This window comes from Teleopsis dalmanni, chromosome 1 (genome assembly GCF_002237135.1).
Source record: "Teleopsis dalmanni isolate 2A chromosome 1, ASM223713v2, whole genome shotgun sequence".
Lineage (NCBI taxonomy): Eukaryota > Metazoa > Arthropoda > Insecta > Diptera > Diopsidae > Teleopsis > Teleopsis dalmanni.
Window position 1 is genome coordinate 16,793,091 of NC_051846.1, and position 19,729 is coordinate 16,812,819.

The following is a 19,729-nucleotide window of genomic DNA, read 5'->3' on the forward strand; positions in this document are numbered from 1 at the left end:
GTGTGTTCCAAAGATTTATGAGTAGGTGTATAGTAAAACTCCGTAATTGCAATTTATTGAATTATTGTTTATGAAAATAAAAATTTATTTTTTAAATATTAAGAACGTTAATTATAAAACATTTATAATCATTATGCTGCTAACAAATTTATGATTATCCAAAATCCCCTGCTTCAGCGGAAAATCCCCTGCTTTGAAATAGATGGGAATAACCTTTTTTTGCGAGATATTCACTAAAAAAAATGTAATAATAGGATTTTTAATGAATTAATCAAAAAATAAATTTTACATGAAGGAGACATTAAGCAAGAATTCTAAGATTTGTAAACAGAAAAATTAGAAAGTTTTTTAATCGTTGTATTTTGTTATTATACCAAATAGAAACTTTAATGAATAATAAACATTTTTATATACTATTTGTATATATTTAAACTATCTTTCAAGTAACTGATTTATAATAAACTAATGAATAGCAGTATATATTATTTATAGGGAAAAAACTGAAATACTAGAATTGTTTATGTAATGTACTAGCTGTGTTCCTGTGTTTAGTTGCATGTCTCTAAAACACGCATACTTTTTATCCGGATTTCATCTATCCATTTTTCTTTATATGGGTTAACCATTACGTTGTCCAGATGTGACATTGTACAATATGAATCACTTAACAATCGCTGAATGAGTTCATGTTGTGAAAACTAACTATAAAAATTGTGACTATTTTCGGCATCGAATTTTGTTTAGTGATGGAATTCATTTTTTGCTTGGTGGATGTATAAACCAACAAAATTATTGTATCTGGATCAGTAAAAATCAACAAGTATCTGCCAAAATACTTTTGTATCTACAAAAAGACATTGCGTGCTACTGTGCATTGTGTGGTTCTGTATGAAGATGCGATAGCTTCGTACTTTTCTGAAATTGACAAAGCTGTGACTCCTAATTGCTTTTTTTTGGCAGAATGGTGCTAGAAGTCAGAGAAGAATTTTTTCTTATTTGTGCCAAAAATTTTCTAGACATGAAATTTGTTTGGGTTTGCTAATATAAATTGCCCACCAATATTATGTGATCGGTGGCAAATCATATTGGTGCAAGTTTTTTGTGGGATAACGCAAAGGTGCGTATTTATGCACACATTCCACAAACTATCGAAGCTTCGAAAACGAAAGTCTTTGTGATTTCCGACTTATTGTCAACTGTGTGCTGATAACTCATCAAAAACAACTTCAAATGAATCCAACACATAAGCAAAGTTCAATGTCAATAACATGATTCAGTAGAAATTTGGACTATTCCTAAAATCAAAAGTTGTTTCGTATTTGAAGATTTGCATGTTCAAATAAATGTTCGACTGTATTTATAAAATTAATGTGTCAAGTGGCACCTTCAAGAATGCGACAAGATACCTTTTAAACTGCGTGAAGAACACTTTAGACTACAATTCAGATATTACAGTTTCGCAAGTGCTATGAATAAGAAAGGGAGTCTTTACGTTACGTTACGTTATATGCAGATATAGCTTGGTTCTTAAGATAGTAGCGTTTAAAATTGCAAATATTTCCTTTACACACGCCATCTATTGACAACTTATATATGCAATCGTTACATTAAAAGCACATATAATGTTGTAAAAAGGCAGTACCCCGGAATTTTTAATCGTGCCATTAAAGAATAAATAAAGTTCTTACGAATCATGAGTGCTTAAGATTGCCTACAATTAACAATTCTAGTACGAAGCTACACTTTAAACATTTGCAAAATTATCTTATCGGCGCAACTATTCAAAAGTAAAAAATTGATAAGAAAGCGTTTGCTCATGAATTTGCTTGAAAATTATAAAGTTTCAGTTATGAATTTATTTCAAAGCCTTCACAATTCCTAATGAGATTCGAAAGTGAAGCGAAATATGACCATTTTTTTTTTGCGCGACGAATTTGTTTTAAATGTGGAATTAGTGAAATAATGCTTGAAAGTAAATAAATTAAGAAAAAAAGTATTCAATCAAATCGAATAAGAAAGATTATTATTGCATCTGTGCGAAGTGCAATTGCACAAACTATTCGAGTATTGTTTGTCGTTTAAATAAAATATATTTTACATATTTTTGTGTTTTCGTAACTTCATTATTGCAACAATAATTAACATAAAAACGTATATAATTCGTGCTGTTGCGGTTGCTTGTTGTTGGCTTGTTGGCTTTGTTGCTGTGCTTAAATTTTTTTATAATAAAGAAATGAAATACGACTACATACATAAATAAATAAGTGAATTGTGTGCTCAACTGCCGCTGCTGACGTCGCTGTTGACGTCGCTGAACTTCGCCGAACGCCGTCGTCGAAAGCTAATTGCATGACGTCGACAGAGGTGTTTCACTTTTCAATTGAGAGCTTGTGGAACTGAAAGCTTAGAACTGTTGGAGTTCTCAGCGGTACGTATAAAATAACACAAACGTTTGTTTTGTGCACTTAACTTTTGTTTCCATTTTACAGCGAACCTCAAAGGTTTTAAGCACTACTTTCTCAGAAAATCAAAATGGTGCTGACAACTTTTCTGAACCACAATAATGATAACTTTGTGATTTATAACGGAAACTACATATTCATCTCGCTTAATACAAACTATAGTACTTTATTACAATCATTATTTGACAAAATAAATTTCAATTGCATGTCTTAAGTACAGGTATACATGTGAAAAGCATCTTCTGAGTATATCTTTTTTCTTATGTACGAGTATGTGAAAAATTAATTTTCTTCTATCCGCATTTAACTCAATTGTGTAGCGCACATGTTGTTGTTAACAATACCGCCTATTATTGTTCATTTTGAATTCTGCTTGCGACATCGCTTAAGCTTATTTCTTATTTAATAATTCTTATGAGTTGCGGTTGAGTGATCGAAAGCAACGGTTCGCGTATTTCGCTGCTAATGAAGAACAGTCAGAAGCTCTCCGATACGCGGGGTGCTAATGTGCCTAGTTCTTTCGTTATTTAGATTTCGTTCTTTAAAAGCGCAAACCAATAAAAAAAGAGTTGCACTGCAGTAGAAGCAATTTAGTGAGTACTGAGCAGGTTTATATCTTCTTCTTCTTCAATTTGCGGTCGTCTCTGACGAATTCTTTGAGTGCTTTGTGCTTTCTATGCTGCGTTGTGATATTTCAAAAACCTTATCGTATGTCGCTTCGGTGTTAACGCTGATAACAGTTGCATTTGAAGTGTATAAGTTGATAGTTGGTCGTAGATCGTAGTTTTCTTTCTCGACTTAATCAAAAATGATGAATGTGCTTAAAAATTGTTGACGAAATTGAACAGATAAATTGGCTAAGCTACTGCAGGGATATTGCAGAACTTATTCTTTGCCATTCCAGTGAGTGAATTATTTAAGACTGAGATAATCAGATAAATTTGTACTAACTTTTAATTAAGATACAAAAAAAAAACAACAAAAAAATTAAATCTTTGCATCTTGTGATTCTTTAATTAACAGCAAATATTTTTGAATTGATAATAAAAAGCGAGAAAAGTGAATTGCCAGTGATTTTTGTTTTTGGTTTTGAAAGGTGAATGAATGATTCAGAACCAGAACAATAAAAGTACATAATATAAATATAAATGTATATAAATAAATGGAATTGTTATTGAAATTTTTACTTAACCTTTGAGTGAATAAACTAAAATGAAATTTACTATATAGAAAATAAATGAAAAAATTGTTTTCGTAATTTATGAAGTGGAAAATTACTTTTCTTTAAACAATCTTTAATTTTTTATATCATTAACAATATATAATGCTTTTATTAATATTTTTAAATTAATATTATTATGTAGCACTTAAGATATGTATTAAATTAGAAGTTGTAAAAAGTCACAGAACATAAAATTTTACACTTGTAATTAAAACAATTTTTGTGGAAATAGTGGATACTAGTAGGTGTCCGTCTCGCATAAAATGTGACTTGCTTACGATTCAAGAAATGGATCCGTTATGATAATGTTTAATAATAAGTTGCTTTAAGAAACTTTACTTGAAAATGCCTTTATGAGAGTGTTATTAAGTAAATTAATAAGATGAACAATATTTTTATTGTATATGATATTAGGTAGATAGTTAACGAAGGTGAATCCCAGAGTAGATATATGTTTTCTAGTGATTGTGTGTGTGCCGCGTAATCACAAAGTTGATGAGTTGATCTAATCTCCAAATAACTTTTTATTCTTCTAGGTACCTTATCTTCTTTAAACGTTTGGTAAAACGATTACAATTTTTATATTGTCGACGTAGATATTGGTTGTCATTCTTTAATTTTGTCTCCAATGATCAACGTGATCATTGGATCATTGAAAAATAATCGTATTTTTCTTGATACCTTAAGATATGGCCGAGTATTTAGTTTTCACTATTTCATTGTCTCTAATGTTTGTCTTTCTTTGTCAATAACAACAACATACGAAATTGTAAAATTATAATTATAATTCAAATTATTCTTATTACTATTAAAACACGAACTTCAAATAGATGCAATCCAAGTTGGCTTACGTATATGATCTGCTGAATATATCAATAAGGGACTAATAACTTTATTCATTGAAAATTAAATTTATGCTTGAAAGTAGTTCTTAATTAAGAATGCGTTCTTTTCAAATGTTTTGCAATGCGGTTGACTCCCAAAATACTGAAGACCGATCAAAACAAGAACTAACTAATTTTGCTTAACACAAAGCATCTGATTATTTATATTACGATATATTTCAAAATAGTTATTTTGTAAGGGCACTATGCGATCCAATCAATCCATTTCATTCATTGGTGTTGAGTTGATCTAAAATTTAAATTTTTAATTTACTTTTCAATAGAATATTCGTGTCATTTAAATTCTTAGAGTATTCATGATATAAAAATGAATGTCTTCAACTTCAATCTCAAATGGAATTCGATTGAGTATTCAAAGCTATTTATTGATCTTCGGCACAATAAAGTCATAAAATAGTGAAACACGGAATAGATGTAGAACTCTCTTTACAAAATTAAAGAAATACGTGATCGAATTTTTTAAATATAACACATAATATTAATACTAGAAACTGTTACCTTTATTGAAACAAGATACTCCTTTCAACGATTTTCTGTTAGACACAAGAGTTTCATAAGAGTAGTTACAATATGTAATTTCAAAGCTCACGGCTTTATTTTATTATTAGAATCACGACTTTTTGATTAGACATGCTTGTTTTTTATTTTTGTTGAAACTCTTTTTTAGAACTCCTTTTAGAGGTATATGAGTTTAAATTAACAACAATTAGTCATATTGACTAACAAAAGGTTTTTTAATTAATATTAAAAACCAAGTAAGTTTACTTATCTAAGGGGAGCATATAGATTTGAGTTATAGATCTTGCTGGTTGAAACGCCTCAAAAAGTCATTTGGTATAAACAGCACCCATTAGTCAAACTTAATAGGTATTCCTTCTTAAAGCGTATTCATATTTATTTAAAGGATATTAATATCAATTGAAGTCAATAGAATAGTTAAATACAAGATGAGAAGAATAAACAGTACGGAAGTTAGGCGTTTTATATAGGAAAATGTCTATCGATGTTATTTAAGTGTCATCAAGAGATATCAGTCTTATTGCGGTGTTGGTAATGGGTTACTGTTGATGATTAACTTATGCTAGAAGTTTATATATTATGATCAGTGACTTTAATCGCAGTTGTAAGGGTGCTCTTTCATTGTTTATTGTTCAATGCATCTTAAATATGCTATGGATTGATCTTCTAAAAGTTCTGAAAGAACTTCTGATAAAGTTAATTAGCTAATCACAGCGGAAATAAACCATTTTGAATTTATACTTTTAAAATAGATAAGTATATGGAATTGCTGGACTAAATGTGATATGTGAACCCTTACATAAAAGACAACGAAAATATATTGAAAAAGCTGGATGAAAATGGTAGTAGGTAGATAATAACATATATGAGAACAGTACCGAAGATTTGATAAATACCTATTCTCACTTCATTTTGATTCATGTCCTACGACTGTTAAGGGATGAGTATAATATTTACATCTAGCTTTTGTCGAAATGAAATGGTTAAGAAAACTTTGGGTATGAACCAAAGTATTGTTGGTAGATTTTTTAAAGCCAAAATACGAGAATAAATTGTTTGAATTAATTTTTTAAAAACATGTTAAGTAAATTAATATAATAGGAATTAGGCATTGTATTAGTAGAATGAATAATTTAGAGATTACAAATTAGAGATAAAGCAAAACGACTTTCATCAGCCAAATAAATTACTCATTTAGTAAGTTGAACTATGAAAAAACAAATACAAAAAAAAGAAAACACTTGAAAGGAAATAAATGCTTTTTTCTAAAGTATGTAATGGTCACCAGCCACAACTCTTTCATCATTTTCTATTTTGTAGTACTTAAGAAAAAGTTTTCGATAAATGTAATCTGGCTAATTGCTTAGACTGCAATAGTTCCATAATTATTGAGGGTTTCATAATCAATCCTCCTATTCTTAGCATAAGCCGCCAAAGTTGGGGCTTAGTATTAGTAGTCTCTGTGCGTATTTCTCTTTAGTATTAAGCTAGAACCGGTTACAAGGTGGATAACATTAAATTTTTTTTGATTCCATTTAAGCTAATTGGTTTTTCAGTGCTGTGTAACTTAATAGATGGCAAGATTTGTTTAATCAAGGCACAAGTAATTTTATTTCCTTCTCTTGTTAATGATTTTTGAGAAAAGATTATACCGTAGATTTATATATATTGACTGATAAATGAATGGCTATAGAGTAACCATTAAGATGTAGTTTGCCAGTTCATCTGCTATACATACAGAACATAAACAACCTAAAGAAACGAAATGCACTTTTAGATATGTTGTTCTGAACTTTTAAGTAAACATATGAGTTGTTAACGTGAATAGTAAAAATGTATGAAGTATGAAGAAACAATTTTACTTTAAATGCATACAGCTGAGGTCAGCAAATTATGCACTGTAAATGCATTGTTGTTTTTTTAAAAATAAATTTGCAATATTTATTTGTTATTATTGTTTTTTTTTGAAATATATAAGAGACTTATAAGAGACTTGTATATTTTTTCAAATTTCGTTAGGCAATCGATTTGTGCCCCACCAATTATTCACCAAAAACCACAAAACAATGAAAAAATTACATTGTTTTTTGGTTTCAAGTGACTCAAATGACTCAAATGAACTTTTTCACTTCTGTTTTTAAATAATTTTGTTCTCTTTGCTAATTCATTTTTAAAGTGAAAAAATTTTAATTGCTGATATGACATTATAATGCCTTAAAATTTTATTTTAAATTTTATTTTAAAATTATGATATCAGTAAGAATTATTTATCGAAAATCAATCAGATAACATTCTGGTTTAAATAAGAAGTGAGGTTACTCGTGTAATTAGTGAAGTTGATGTCATTTAAGGCTATTTAAATGACTTGACGGACGTTCAGAAAGCAAGCATTGTGGAATACACCTCTCCAGCTGTACACCTGGAGTACATTTTTTCGTTCAACATTGAAATAGAGTCAGAAAGTAAATAAAACATTCTTTATTATTTTTTCTAATCTCAATGTTTGGGATACAAAAAAATAAAGGGAAATCCACTGGTAACGTGAGAACATCAGGTATAAAACATGTCTCCTTAGATATTGTTTAGAAAAAGTCAACACTCTTTTTAAATAGTTTCAATCTACGTATTAAAATGTATTTATATATGCTTGGGTCTTTTTTTATCAACTTCAATCTTAGTTTGCAATATAATTATTTCTAAATTGTATAAAAAGTAGTAAATCGATGGATTTAACAGAAATTATATTAGTATTAATAATAAATTATATGTGACGTCAATTGTTCGCAATTTTAATTGGAATAAATGATAAAAGAAGATGAAAATAATAGCCTATTTTAAATTTAATTAATTAAAATGAGAATTCCTTTTGCTATGTTATAGCATGTTTTCACTGCGTTGAAACTACTTAAGTGAATGAAATTATCCGATTTATGCATGTTTGTTTACATTTTACGTATAAAACATGATAAATATTTCAAATTTTGGTAATTTGCCTTCTGGAAAATTTATTTTTAAGGGTTGCATTCGACATTTTTCACCCTAATCAGTTAATTTATTTATAATGTGCTCATTGATATGAAAGCTCTTTGTATCGTAAATTATCCTCATTAGCGGCCTTGATGAGCAGAGCTGCCTAAATGAGGTAAATGGAAACATGGTATTATATTTCTATAAGTATTTTTCAAAAAATTTTTTGTATATATAAGACGTACGTTTGATAAATCTTTTTTATGGAGCTGTTTAAAGCACGTTGAAGTACGTGTGTGTAGGGTAATTTCTTTTGTTTTAAATAAATTCTCGAAAATGAAGTAAAATTAAAGTTCATAGAAATAAAATTAAAAAAGTTTAGTTGGTTTAGAGAACTTAATATCACTTTTTAAGGAAAACTTTTCCTTAAAAAGTAATATTAAAAACATGAAAATACAAACGTGTGGCTCTAGTGTTGTAGGTCCGGATTTTTCGTTCATCAGAAATTTTTAAACAGTCTCAAAAGCATATTTTTCATTTCGAAATTTAATTTTTCATTTAGGCAATGACGATGATGGATGAAAAACCTGTGATGTTGCAAAAAAGATTGTTGCTTTTCTATTTTTTTAACCTATCGTAAAACAAAAATAAGAAGTTCTATTGACAGGCCACTGTCTTGTCATTAAATTAGACTTACACAGATAAAAAATGTTGAAAAGAAAATAGATTATTTTAATTCGTCATAACCTTGTGACGTATACCTAAATATTAGACATAAAAGTTTGCAAAAAATGTAGTTAAGTGTAGTTAAATTGTTTTTATAGTTAACTTTTAATTTTAGCTTCACCGCAGGTTTAATGCCCTTTATACAGTTGAAATTATTATTAGCAACTACTACTTCTTGTTTACTTTTCAGTTACTTTTACTAACCTTGTTTAAACTGGATCAAATATTAGGTTTGTTAAATTTAAATTTGACAATTCTGTTCGAACTTATATCCATAATTTTCATTTCGTATCGAACTAGGGATCTACGTTTAATAGCCATCTGAAGCATCGTTCGTGCTGCCAGGTCTACCAAACTTCATGGGTAACTTAATATACTCCTTTGGACTATTGTAAAGGGTATAGACAGAGGCGAGGCGTCGAATGGTTCAGAGTGTTCACTGAACACCTTAACAAAGCTTCCTTTTTAGATCTTTTTTTATTAGGTAAATAATCTCGCTATTTTGCTACTTAAAATTTTTTATAATAGCTTTTCCAAACATATAAACATAAACACAAAACGTATAATACAAACAAAACCACACATACATATGTTAGTTACACCCAACATTATAATTAATAAAAGATAAAATACATTCCTCTTAAAATATACTAAGGTTCAGAATAAAAACTGCACCGCGATATTTACAAAGAATGCAAATGAAATAACATTCACATTGGGACTATGTTCAGTATTGAATAAACACAAAACATACAAACAAATATAAAAATAAAAGAGAAAACAAGCCCCGCAAAATATGTACGTAAAATAATCATATGTTAACTCTTAAATTAATGTGTGCAAGCAGTTCAATAAAAAAAGTGAACCTCCAATGTTATGCAAAGTAAATACAAAAGAGAAAAGAAATGACTGAGCGAAAATCGCTTTACATTTGACTAGAGGTTCAATCGACTAAACTGAACCCTAAGTTCATACAAAGCGTCAAATACAATCAAAGTCACGGTTGCCGTTTTATATGGGCAAACGGTTCAGTAAAAAAACTGAACCGGGCATTGTAAATACAAAGTAAAAGAGTAAATGAACGCATGGGATTTTGATACTCTTATGTAGAGGTTGGAAATAAACCAAAAACAAAGTCATTATTGCAATTTTATACTAGCAAATGTTAAAAGTAAAGAAAAAAATTAAAGAATTTTGAAGTGAAAAATAATATTTAGAAATGGATAAATGTGTGATTAAAGATTTGATTCAAATATCATTTTTTAAACGATCTTCTGAAAAAAGGTTTTAATTCGTTTTCCTACAGCTATTTACCATAAAAACCAGTGGATCACAGGCTGCGAACATTTAAATAAATTGTTTTGTTGGTCTTGTACGCTATTTGCTTGTGGAAAGGACAAAACTCAGGAGTAAGGGGAATACGTTATAGTTGGAATTCAGTTTTGATCATATTGTGAACACCTTGCCAAAAAGCTGACGCCTCGCTACTGGGTATAGATAATATATTGCAATCAAAAAGAAATATGAGAAACAAAATATGAGAACACTTGAAAAGTAACTTAATTTCACTTTATTTTTTTTTATTTCTATTTTGATTATTATTTTTATTATTATTTATATTTTATTTTATTGTTTTTAATTTAGTAAAAAACTTGTTCTAAACGAAATGTGGGTTTTTGTGCTACAAAAAGTGCTTTTTGTTAATTTTTTCATTTCTCAAGTGCTTTCGACCCACATAAGAATTCATTTATTACGAACACAAGTGCAATGTTTCTGCATTTGTTAATATAATTAACATATTTAAATTTACACAAAACAATTATACTTAATACGAGTACAAATAAAAACAAAAATTAAATTTTTATAGCAATATTTGAATGACGAGTTCATACATAAACGAATGTAGATAGAATAGAATGGATTCATTATATTCATATTTGGGTTAATTATCCCAAATTAGCTTTATTGTGTTGCTTTCTAAGAACTTCAACTATATTTATTTTGCACTTGGACCTCATTTCTTATGCTTCTTTCCAAATCATTCAGTCATTTAATAATAATCTTATTTTATAATTACTCTTGAACATTTCAATTTTTTCTTGTTTTATTATTGCAAGAAAAAGCTTCAAGCCAGACTCAATCATGGATCCAGGTCATTGCAATAATAACCGAATAACTTACTTGGTATTAGCTTCGACCTGACGGAACACCCTCTTCCTGTACCTTCAAGTGGTTAGTGCACATGCAAATTCCATCGAAAACACGGTTTTTTCCTGCGTATTTTTTAAACTCTGTCGCTTCTTACAACTTTTCCACTGAAGATTTGTCATTTATTCTCACGATTATACCAGCCAGCGAAGACGCTGGAAGCTAATTTGATGAATAGTGTTACGAAGTGATAAAGATCCTATAATTTGTGGTTTATTCGAATGCTGTAATTGTCGCCAACTTATAGAAGATCACAGATCTCATGAAGAATTTCTCTTTCGAAAACTTCCACTTCATCCTTCTTACAGAGCGCTACATCCCAATTGCTTACATAGGAGGGCATCTCCTATCGACAATGGTAATTCTTTGGCTGATCTCTAGGCTGAAATCGTTGTTGTTAGTTACGCGGGTACATTTACCGAGCTACATTTAGTCGTTGGTTTGAGTTATTGCAACACAGATACAAATAGAATTTAGAATCAAGAGCCTCATTGATTATACCATATAAATAATTCTTTATTGTGGTTATTCTATATTCGGTTCGGAGGCCCCGATTCAAAGTCAGTTCTATTTACAAGCAATTATAAATACTTATAATATAAAATAGCGGCCTATGATCGTTACGGTCTATGTTTGAGTTTGACAGTTGCTTACAAGGTGTAGTCTCATATAAAATTGATGATTATTTACATTCATTAAGCTCTGATTATGATTCAAAGAAATTGTTGTGACACTAGGCGAGAGTATGTGCTTATAGAATAAAGAAGAAGAATAATGCACAAACATGAATATGAACTGATACTTCAATCACTACGTTGATTAAGAAAAAAATTAATTAATTATAGTAATTACTATCTCAAATAAACTTATAACTTTACTTAGAAGTAATCAAACTAAAATCTATGTTTGCTTCGGTGTATGTGTTATACTGCTAGTCTTTGGTCGAACTCCCCACCGAAATCACGTGTACCAATATAACTGCAATTGATTGCCTACAATGTTCTCTTACGATTACGAGTATACTTTGCTACTCATGAAAAATATAAATTTTTAAACAATACACGTCAAACTTTTAACAAAAATTAATACTTTTTGATCATTAAAAAATTGTACGAATTGTTTACATTTGTGAGTCGTAGTGCCTTTATGGAAGCAATCCGGTATGCGCTGGTGTCTAGATACTAGATACCGAAAGCATATCTGCGCTTGGGTTATAGCAATGTGTGTATACATTTTATCAATTACATGTAATTTAGTAGTAGATAATGTCTACTATTCGTAGTACTTATTTGTAAGAAGAAATTACACAGTTTGTGGCGTGCAATTGAGGCGTAAAGCTGCAAGAAAGCAATAAGAATTGTGACAATCTAAGAATAAAAGTACAGTAGAGAATCTGCCAAAAGTGCAAACCGAAAAGATCGTATTAAAAAAAACATGAAATGCAACTGCCGTGAAATGTGCGTAGTTCAGATGCGGTGAGATATTCAGATAAATTATTGAATGCGTTACTCTATCCAGAAAACTTCTGTGCAAGTAGAACAAATCGTTTGAAATCAATTCGGTAGTGCTTACAATTATACCAAAAAACTGATTAAAATTATAAAGACGGCTAAAATGCCATGGCTGTAAGCTTTATATATATATAAAATAATTGTTGTAAATTTCTATGTTATACAACAAATTTAAAATGAAGTAAAAAAAAAGTATTAAAGTTTAAAGTTCTCATTCGTTATATAAAAAGTGATAAAGCTCTTAGGCTTCTAGACTAGATTGAATGTTATTGTATAATTGAGTATTACATTTCAGTTACAGCTCTTAGAATTCTATAATGTGATTTTTAGATATTAAATCACAGATTCCTACTATGTTATTATAATGTATTTTTAAGCCTTTTCATATAAAATCCGCTCATGCTTTTGTCACAACTCCAATCAATTGAAAAGTTTTCAAGCTTAACTAGAGCAACCTCATTTCATATCACAGACAACAACAAACAAAGCAACACCACATTAGGTCTACCCGTACTCATCCTCATGCCGAAGATACGATGCACCAGACAATGCACCAGCCACAATCGTCGTTGTGGCTCCCCGTCATTGCATGACCTCTTAAAGAAGTGGAACTCAGTTTCACGCTGCTGTGCTTATAAGCGTCTTGTGTGCAGCTTTTCAATCAACTCATTACCTACGTTTACGGATTATTTTACGATTCCAAAGCCACAATTACAGCGAAACCACTGCCTCTAATTGAAATGTGAACAATCGATTGGTTGCGACTTGAACTTTTTGTTTCAGAGTTCAAATTGCGCATGAAGCACCGATAACGAATTTCTTCTCTCCTCTTCGAATTATCGTAGAGTTGAGTGTATCTCTATTGCATAGAGAGTAGATACATACTTACGTTTAACTTTGCTTGCGGATCTAAAAATATATTAATAGAGTGTGTTATCTCTGCGATTTTCATTGTTATTGCGCTGATAAGCGATGCTGCCATGTAAACAATTTTGAATTGTGTTAATTAGAAAATTAAACAAATGACACAGAAAGCAAAGTTTTATATTGCTTATGATAATCAAACCAGTAAGATTTGCTAATAAATTTAATTAAAATGACTTTGCGTGTACCTAGCCCCAGCGCAGTTTTAATATTTAACCGCTTTTATTTACAACTATTTTATTTTTTATCTACAAGTATAATTTATGAAAATTACTTCTTGTTTGTTCCACATTTTTATCTTAATTGCTTCTAAATATTTGTATTTCAGTTAATCTTAATTCTATTAATCTACAAGGGTCTTCCCCAAAAATAACAACTTACATACACTGACGTCTCAAAATGTCATTCTCGATGCAAAAGCTGCGATCACTTCTGCCGAGGGCGCAACATGGCAGTCTTTCGGCAGATCAGCGACATTCGGTGAGTACGAAGAGAGAATATAACTTCAAAATACCATATTTTACAGCGAAAGTATTTTTAAATGGAAGTCAATTTACATTTACGACTGAATATTCAATTTATAATTTAATTCAGATTCGTTAACTTCTTGAGTTTATATTCTTGGTTATGGTTATTATAAGTTAATAAAGATCAAATAAAGAAAAACCACTGAACTGAACTTATTAAGCAATTTGTTGTTCATTCCTTGAATTGAATGATATCTTACATCGTGACCTGAGGGAAACGCGCGGAACGCACTTCTGATATATAATTAAAAATACTGCAACTCAGGTGTACAAGTCCCAAGTGTTTAATCATGTCCCTTGTCGCTAAACACATAACTCATGTTACCAATAATAAATATAAAATTAAAAAATAATAATAACGGAAAACGATATTGAGTCATCAGTAATCAGTAATCATCTTTAATCAGTAGAGTAATGATAGACAGTAATTCATGAGACTTTTGACGAATTGAAAAGAAAGCGTCTAGTAAAGCTAAAAATGTTATAACTTAAAGGACATGTCATTGGAACAGACATGTCATTTTTTAATTTGATCATCTTAGCTTAAGAAAACTTCTTCAATGATAGCTTAAAGGAGAGATAGTGTCTCCTCGTCTATTATAATAATAATAATGATACACGTTAGTGCCGAACATGGCACGATCTGTCATCTATTTCAGTAAAATATCACAACTTTTGTATTAAAGACAATTTTTTATATTGGAAATTATTTATTATTATTTAAATTAAACGGAATACTTAAAAGATTTATGATGAGTCGATTTTATCAAGACTAAAGTAAGTTCTTATAAGTACGACAATTAGGAAATATTTAAGAGAAACCGAGGGATGGCGGAAGGTATGCCATGCTGCTCAATGAGTGACATCAAACTATTACATTTACTTCATTAAGGTCTCACTAAGGTTTGAAGATGATAACAAGAAAGTGCTACGGACGGCTAGGTTCTGTTGCTCTGGTTATCAAATGGTATTGAACGTGTCATACTTGGGACAATTTATACAAAGTAGAGCAAAGACCAGACTAAAGTTGAAACGAATCCTTTCGACACTATGACATTCTTGAGAAAATGAAAAATTAGAATATAAGAAAATGTATCCCTGAATAGAGCCATAAGAAGTAATGAAATTATCACAAGACGTCCATCTAATATTATAGAATATTAAGTTCAGTATGTTATAAATATATACAATACTTTACTTGAAAATTGACGGAATTTAATAGAAGAGATTTTCTGTCATATCTGCTGACAATACAAATTAATTTAGAATTTTTATTCAGGAATAAAAAACCGAAACTATCTAGAATTAAAATTGCTGCAATGAAAGTAAAGTAATCTTATCTTTTGAAATGTGATGTAATTTATGGTAATATAATAAAATGTAACCAATTTGTGCATTTCTTCTTATGTTAATATCACACGTTATTTGTAAATATTATTAAATTAAAATTATTGATCAATTCTTTAGGTGACTTTAGAGCCTGAGGTTGGCTTTCAAATTTCAATTGAAACGGTTTTGCAGCAAAATGAAGACAGGTGGGCACGTATTTATTAATTCATTTTCATGTTTAATTTTAATAATATTTACATAGAGTTTGTTAAAATATATTTCATTTATAATATTTTCTTTTTTTAATTAACATTTAACACATGCGACTTTCCATTTTGAAATTACTGTAACAGTAGCGGCCAATTAAATGGTGTCGATAACACAGTACACGGCAATGCAAAAGCAATACTGAATGTGCACTTACTTGCGGCTCGCCACCTACCGGCATTATTTGGCTTTAAACTTGTTCTTGGATATGTGATTAAAGTAAGTCGGAGACAAGAACCCATTTAAAAAAATGCAAATCTTTTTTATTATATATTTCAAAAACAGTGTAATTCTGCCATAGAAAATATATATTCCTCTATATGAGAGTAAACTGGAATATCAAATCAAGAAATTTACAAAATTTTATAGAAATACCAAAATTCATTGTTAGTTTATTGATTCGTACTGTAGAATTCGGATTGCAAGGTCTTTCATTCGAAGCACTAAAGACAATGTATTTAAAACGTCTATATAAAATTTGTTGGTCTTATAAGATTTATATAAGAACTAATAACAGAGCCCCTATACGGGAAGTCCACTCCTTAGCATTTGAAGTTAAAGAAACTCACTCAAGCACTGAACACGTCTGTAAGTCCCAGCAGTCCTTCTTTAAACCACCTTCTTCAACTGATATAGCTAATAATCCAAAAACTTATATATGGTACTCAGTGGCAGCCAGTTTAACTTATCTAACTTATCTAAATACATAAGAGCAGGTTGAAAACTATTTCATAGATAATACTTAAATAGGTCGGAAACGTCTAGGATCAGTCAAAATTTAATGACTTTAACGCACTGTTTGTATTTTTTATTTCATGTACTAATTATATGTTCCTATTTTTAAACGAACTTCCACAATACACTTCGTCATACATCTATCATACTTCTTTAATAGCCCCAGAGAATCAGCTCAGCTCTGTGTAAGTAAATGTTAATTTTATTTTACTGAATGACTTGTATGGTGGTTACCCAATTTATAATGGTACTTTAACAGTTGATTATAAGTGCATAATTTTGGTTACTTGTTTCTAATATGGAATAACATATTTCAAAAATTTCACTTTTTACTCATCAATTGCGTTCAAAAATCTTTGGAAAAATGACTATTTAAAATTTTAGCTTATATTTACTTTAATAAAAGAAAGCTTATATTTACTGGGTTACACATCTTGTGATTTCTAGAGTAAACACAAAATTGATAAATGATGGATGTTTGTTTTTAAATCGTCGAGATTTAGATAATTTTTCACACAAACATTACCTTTTCTGTAGCCGCAAAAGATAGATCCACTTCAAAAAAATTTCAAATCACGTCTGAAAAATTTCTTACCCATATCACGCCTTCATTAGGCGTATACCACACCCTGCAGTGACTTTTTGTGGATACAATGGTCTAACTATCTATCGATAGTTACTAGTGAATTTTTATACTTCAGATACGACAAAATTGCCTTGTGTACATATTCACAGAGTGAAAAATGAGCCTAAAACGTTGTTGTTCCAGCACCCAAGTAGCGTAAGTAGTACTTATTGTATGGCTTGTATTACAAATTGGCAGACTTCAAGTTAAACATATAACGACTGGGACGATAGTTATGTTTGACATATATCGCTAAAACAGTGTTTTTCTTGATAGAACTCCTTACTCAATTCTACAAATAATATATATCATCTTCAATCAGAAGCTATTTTTGTTAAAAGTTTTTTTATTTTTAGGTGAAGCTATTTCCCGGCACTAAACGCTTGGACAGTAGCATTCAGACAAATTCTTGGCCAAAATTTAATGAGACTTTTAAATTTCCATTATCACCGGAATACAAGTAAGTAAGTGGTAATATGATGCATAGCAGTATACTTGCTTTTGTGTATAAATAAATAAAACTATGAAGATGGTCTCTTCATCAAGTATCAGTATACTTGATTGTAGATGCACATAGATGAAACTACGGAGATGGTGGATATGTTCAATATTGTATGAAATGATCCTAGCAAAATCAATGCAAGGATAGAACAACGGAAATCGTTGCTCTAGTCACATCACTCAAGGTGTTGTTACAGTTTGGGTTTTGTCTGAGCAAACCCACACGAGTTCAGAGCTCCAATTATTTTGTTTTGATGTCTGAGGCTAGACGCCTTCAGTGGATCCTAGTAAGATTTAAGTGTTAAAATACTTGTATTAACGATTTTAGGTATTTTCGTGCCATTTACCATCATCACTCGCAAAGGTGCTCGTATATATCTTTATGGATATTTAATATTTGACATCACAATGTTTATTGGAAATATCTATATATTTAATTATGTCATAGAAAGAAATATAGGTTATCCCCTTATCTGAGATTTTTCTTGTAATAATAATGAATTAATTTAAAAATATTTGTTTTTAGATCATCTTTGAAGCACTCGTCCATTAATGGTGGCGGCGGCTCAACAAAATACGTAAGCGAATTTACTCCAGAGGAGCTTTTCGGTGGACAATTTGTGGTTTTCACAGTTTATGCGCTTTTGGAACTACCACCGGCGGTAAGTGATTAGTTTTTAATTAAAAAATAGCACATTTATATAAGTGTAAATCAAATTGGAAAATAATTCTAAATCTTTAGCAGAATTTTAATCGCTTTAACAAAACTTATCGTTCCCTGCGTGACAAAAGCACGACTTTTGTGCAAAAAATGGTTGAAAGTTCAGGAGGTGTTAAAGACGATAAAGAAAATAGCGAAAGTTCGGAAAATGTTAATGGAAATGCGGGTCAGAAAGTGAAGCGGAAGCACAGTAGTGCCCAAGCCAGGGATGCAATTCCACCATTAACAATTAGTGAATCTCGTCGAAACTTAGGTAGGTCCCTAGTGTTATAAGAATAGAAGTACATATAATTAGCTGGAGTTTTATTAAAGGATCTGTTACATGCTATCTGGAACCAAAACTTTTCACACGCAATCCACGCAATGGTCAGTATACAACCGAAGAGCTATGGTTGCCAATCAAGGATATAACAACAACAGTAGTGAAAAGAGCTAATAATAACGTAAGTTCAAAAAATGTAAATAATATAATAATATCATTAACATCGACTTTTTGATCTTTCCAGTTGGCGAATGCTCCCAAAGGTGTCGTTGAACTAATACTAGAATTGAAAGATATCACTGCCAGCATGGAAGATGCAACGAACGCTGAAGCGGCTCAGGCTAACACTAAGGAAGTATCGAATAAGTCAAAAGATCTCATAAAAACGCAAGAAAATACCAGCAGAGCAATATCACCCACAACCACAAATGGTGGAAGCAATAAGAATCTTCAATGGAATCGCGTGAGCACAGAAGTGAAACGAAAGATTGGCATCAACAACAATAACAAGCCACAAAACAATCTCACACTGCGAGTAACTACCGCACGCATGCGTTGCAACAACAAAGTCAAGGATGAGCTAGAAGCGACTGCAGGTAGCGTTTATGTGAAGACAACAGTTTTTGAGCATGGCATTTATGTGGATTCCTGGAAATGTAGTACATTTTATCCATCCCTCTCGACCAAATGGGATGTAGGCGGTGACTCAGCCACAATCATTGTACCTTTGCAAAAGATGGAGCATTTAGAAAATATGCACATTCGCACGACAGTGGCAACCAAAACGAAAATGGGCAAGAAGTTGGTGCTGGGAACAGTGTTAGTGGGTGCAGCGGTCGTCAACGGCTCCGAACATATGCAACTGCTGACGCAGGCGCAGGTCAACGAGAAAATCGCCATGTGGCATTGTTTTCATTAGCCGGTGTCTATATTGTTTTTCATCCGATATGCCTAAATTATTTATCAATTAATATTGTTTATATATAGTTTTAATTTAACATTCGTTTGTTAATAATTCAAAAGTAAAATTTGTGCTGAAGATGTTGGCACAGAGATAGCCATGATAGTTTACTGTACTTTTAGAATTTGTTTTCAATCGTTTAATGCCAAAATTACCAATGTTAAGAATACTAGAAACTATACTATTTATTTTATTAAATAAATTATTTTATAATTCGTGAAAATTAATTTGCTTGACTTAAGAAATTGGTGAACTCAGCTTAGCTCCCATAAGTTCACCGTGAACCCGTTCGCTTGACCCACATTCAATAGTTTGTGCACTTGAATTGCTGACTTGGCGTTCTGATCTCTGATTTTG

General features: G+C 30.7%; 1 protein-coding gene across 6 annotated transcripts; it reads left to right on the forward strand.

Annotated features, from left to right (window-relative positions):
* Positions 1–1,920: 1,920 nt before the first annotated feature.
* LOC119690271 lies at positions 1,921–19,594 on the forward strand. Of its 6 annotated transcripts, none has more exons than XM_038105306.1 (9): positions 1,921–2,428; positions 13,773–13,924; positions 15,439–15,506; positions 15,654–15,786; positions 17,284–17,387; positions 17,955–18,090; positions 18,171–18,402; positions 18,462–18,592; positions 18,656–19,594. In XM_038105306.1, exons 2-9 carry the CDS (start codon positions 13,844–13,846, stop codon positions 19,328–19,330), a joined length of 1,560 nt encoding a protein of 519 aa, XP_037961234.1. In that variant the 5' UTR covers positions 1,921–2,428; positions 13,773–13,843; the 3' UTR covers positions 19,331–19,594. The 6 variants fall into 6 exon arrangements, with proteins under 6 accessions (XP_037961234.1, XP_037961223.1, XP_037927229.1 ...); XM_038105295.1 differs by lacking the exon at positions 1,921–2,428 and adding an exon at positions 2,868–3,055; XM_038071301.1 differs by lacking the exon at positions 1,921–2,428 and adding an exon at positions 2,868–3,055 and having other exon boundaries at positions 18,174–18,402; positions 18,656–19,593.
* The last annotated feature ends 135 nt before the right edge of the window (positions 19,595–19,729 follow it).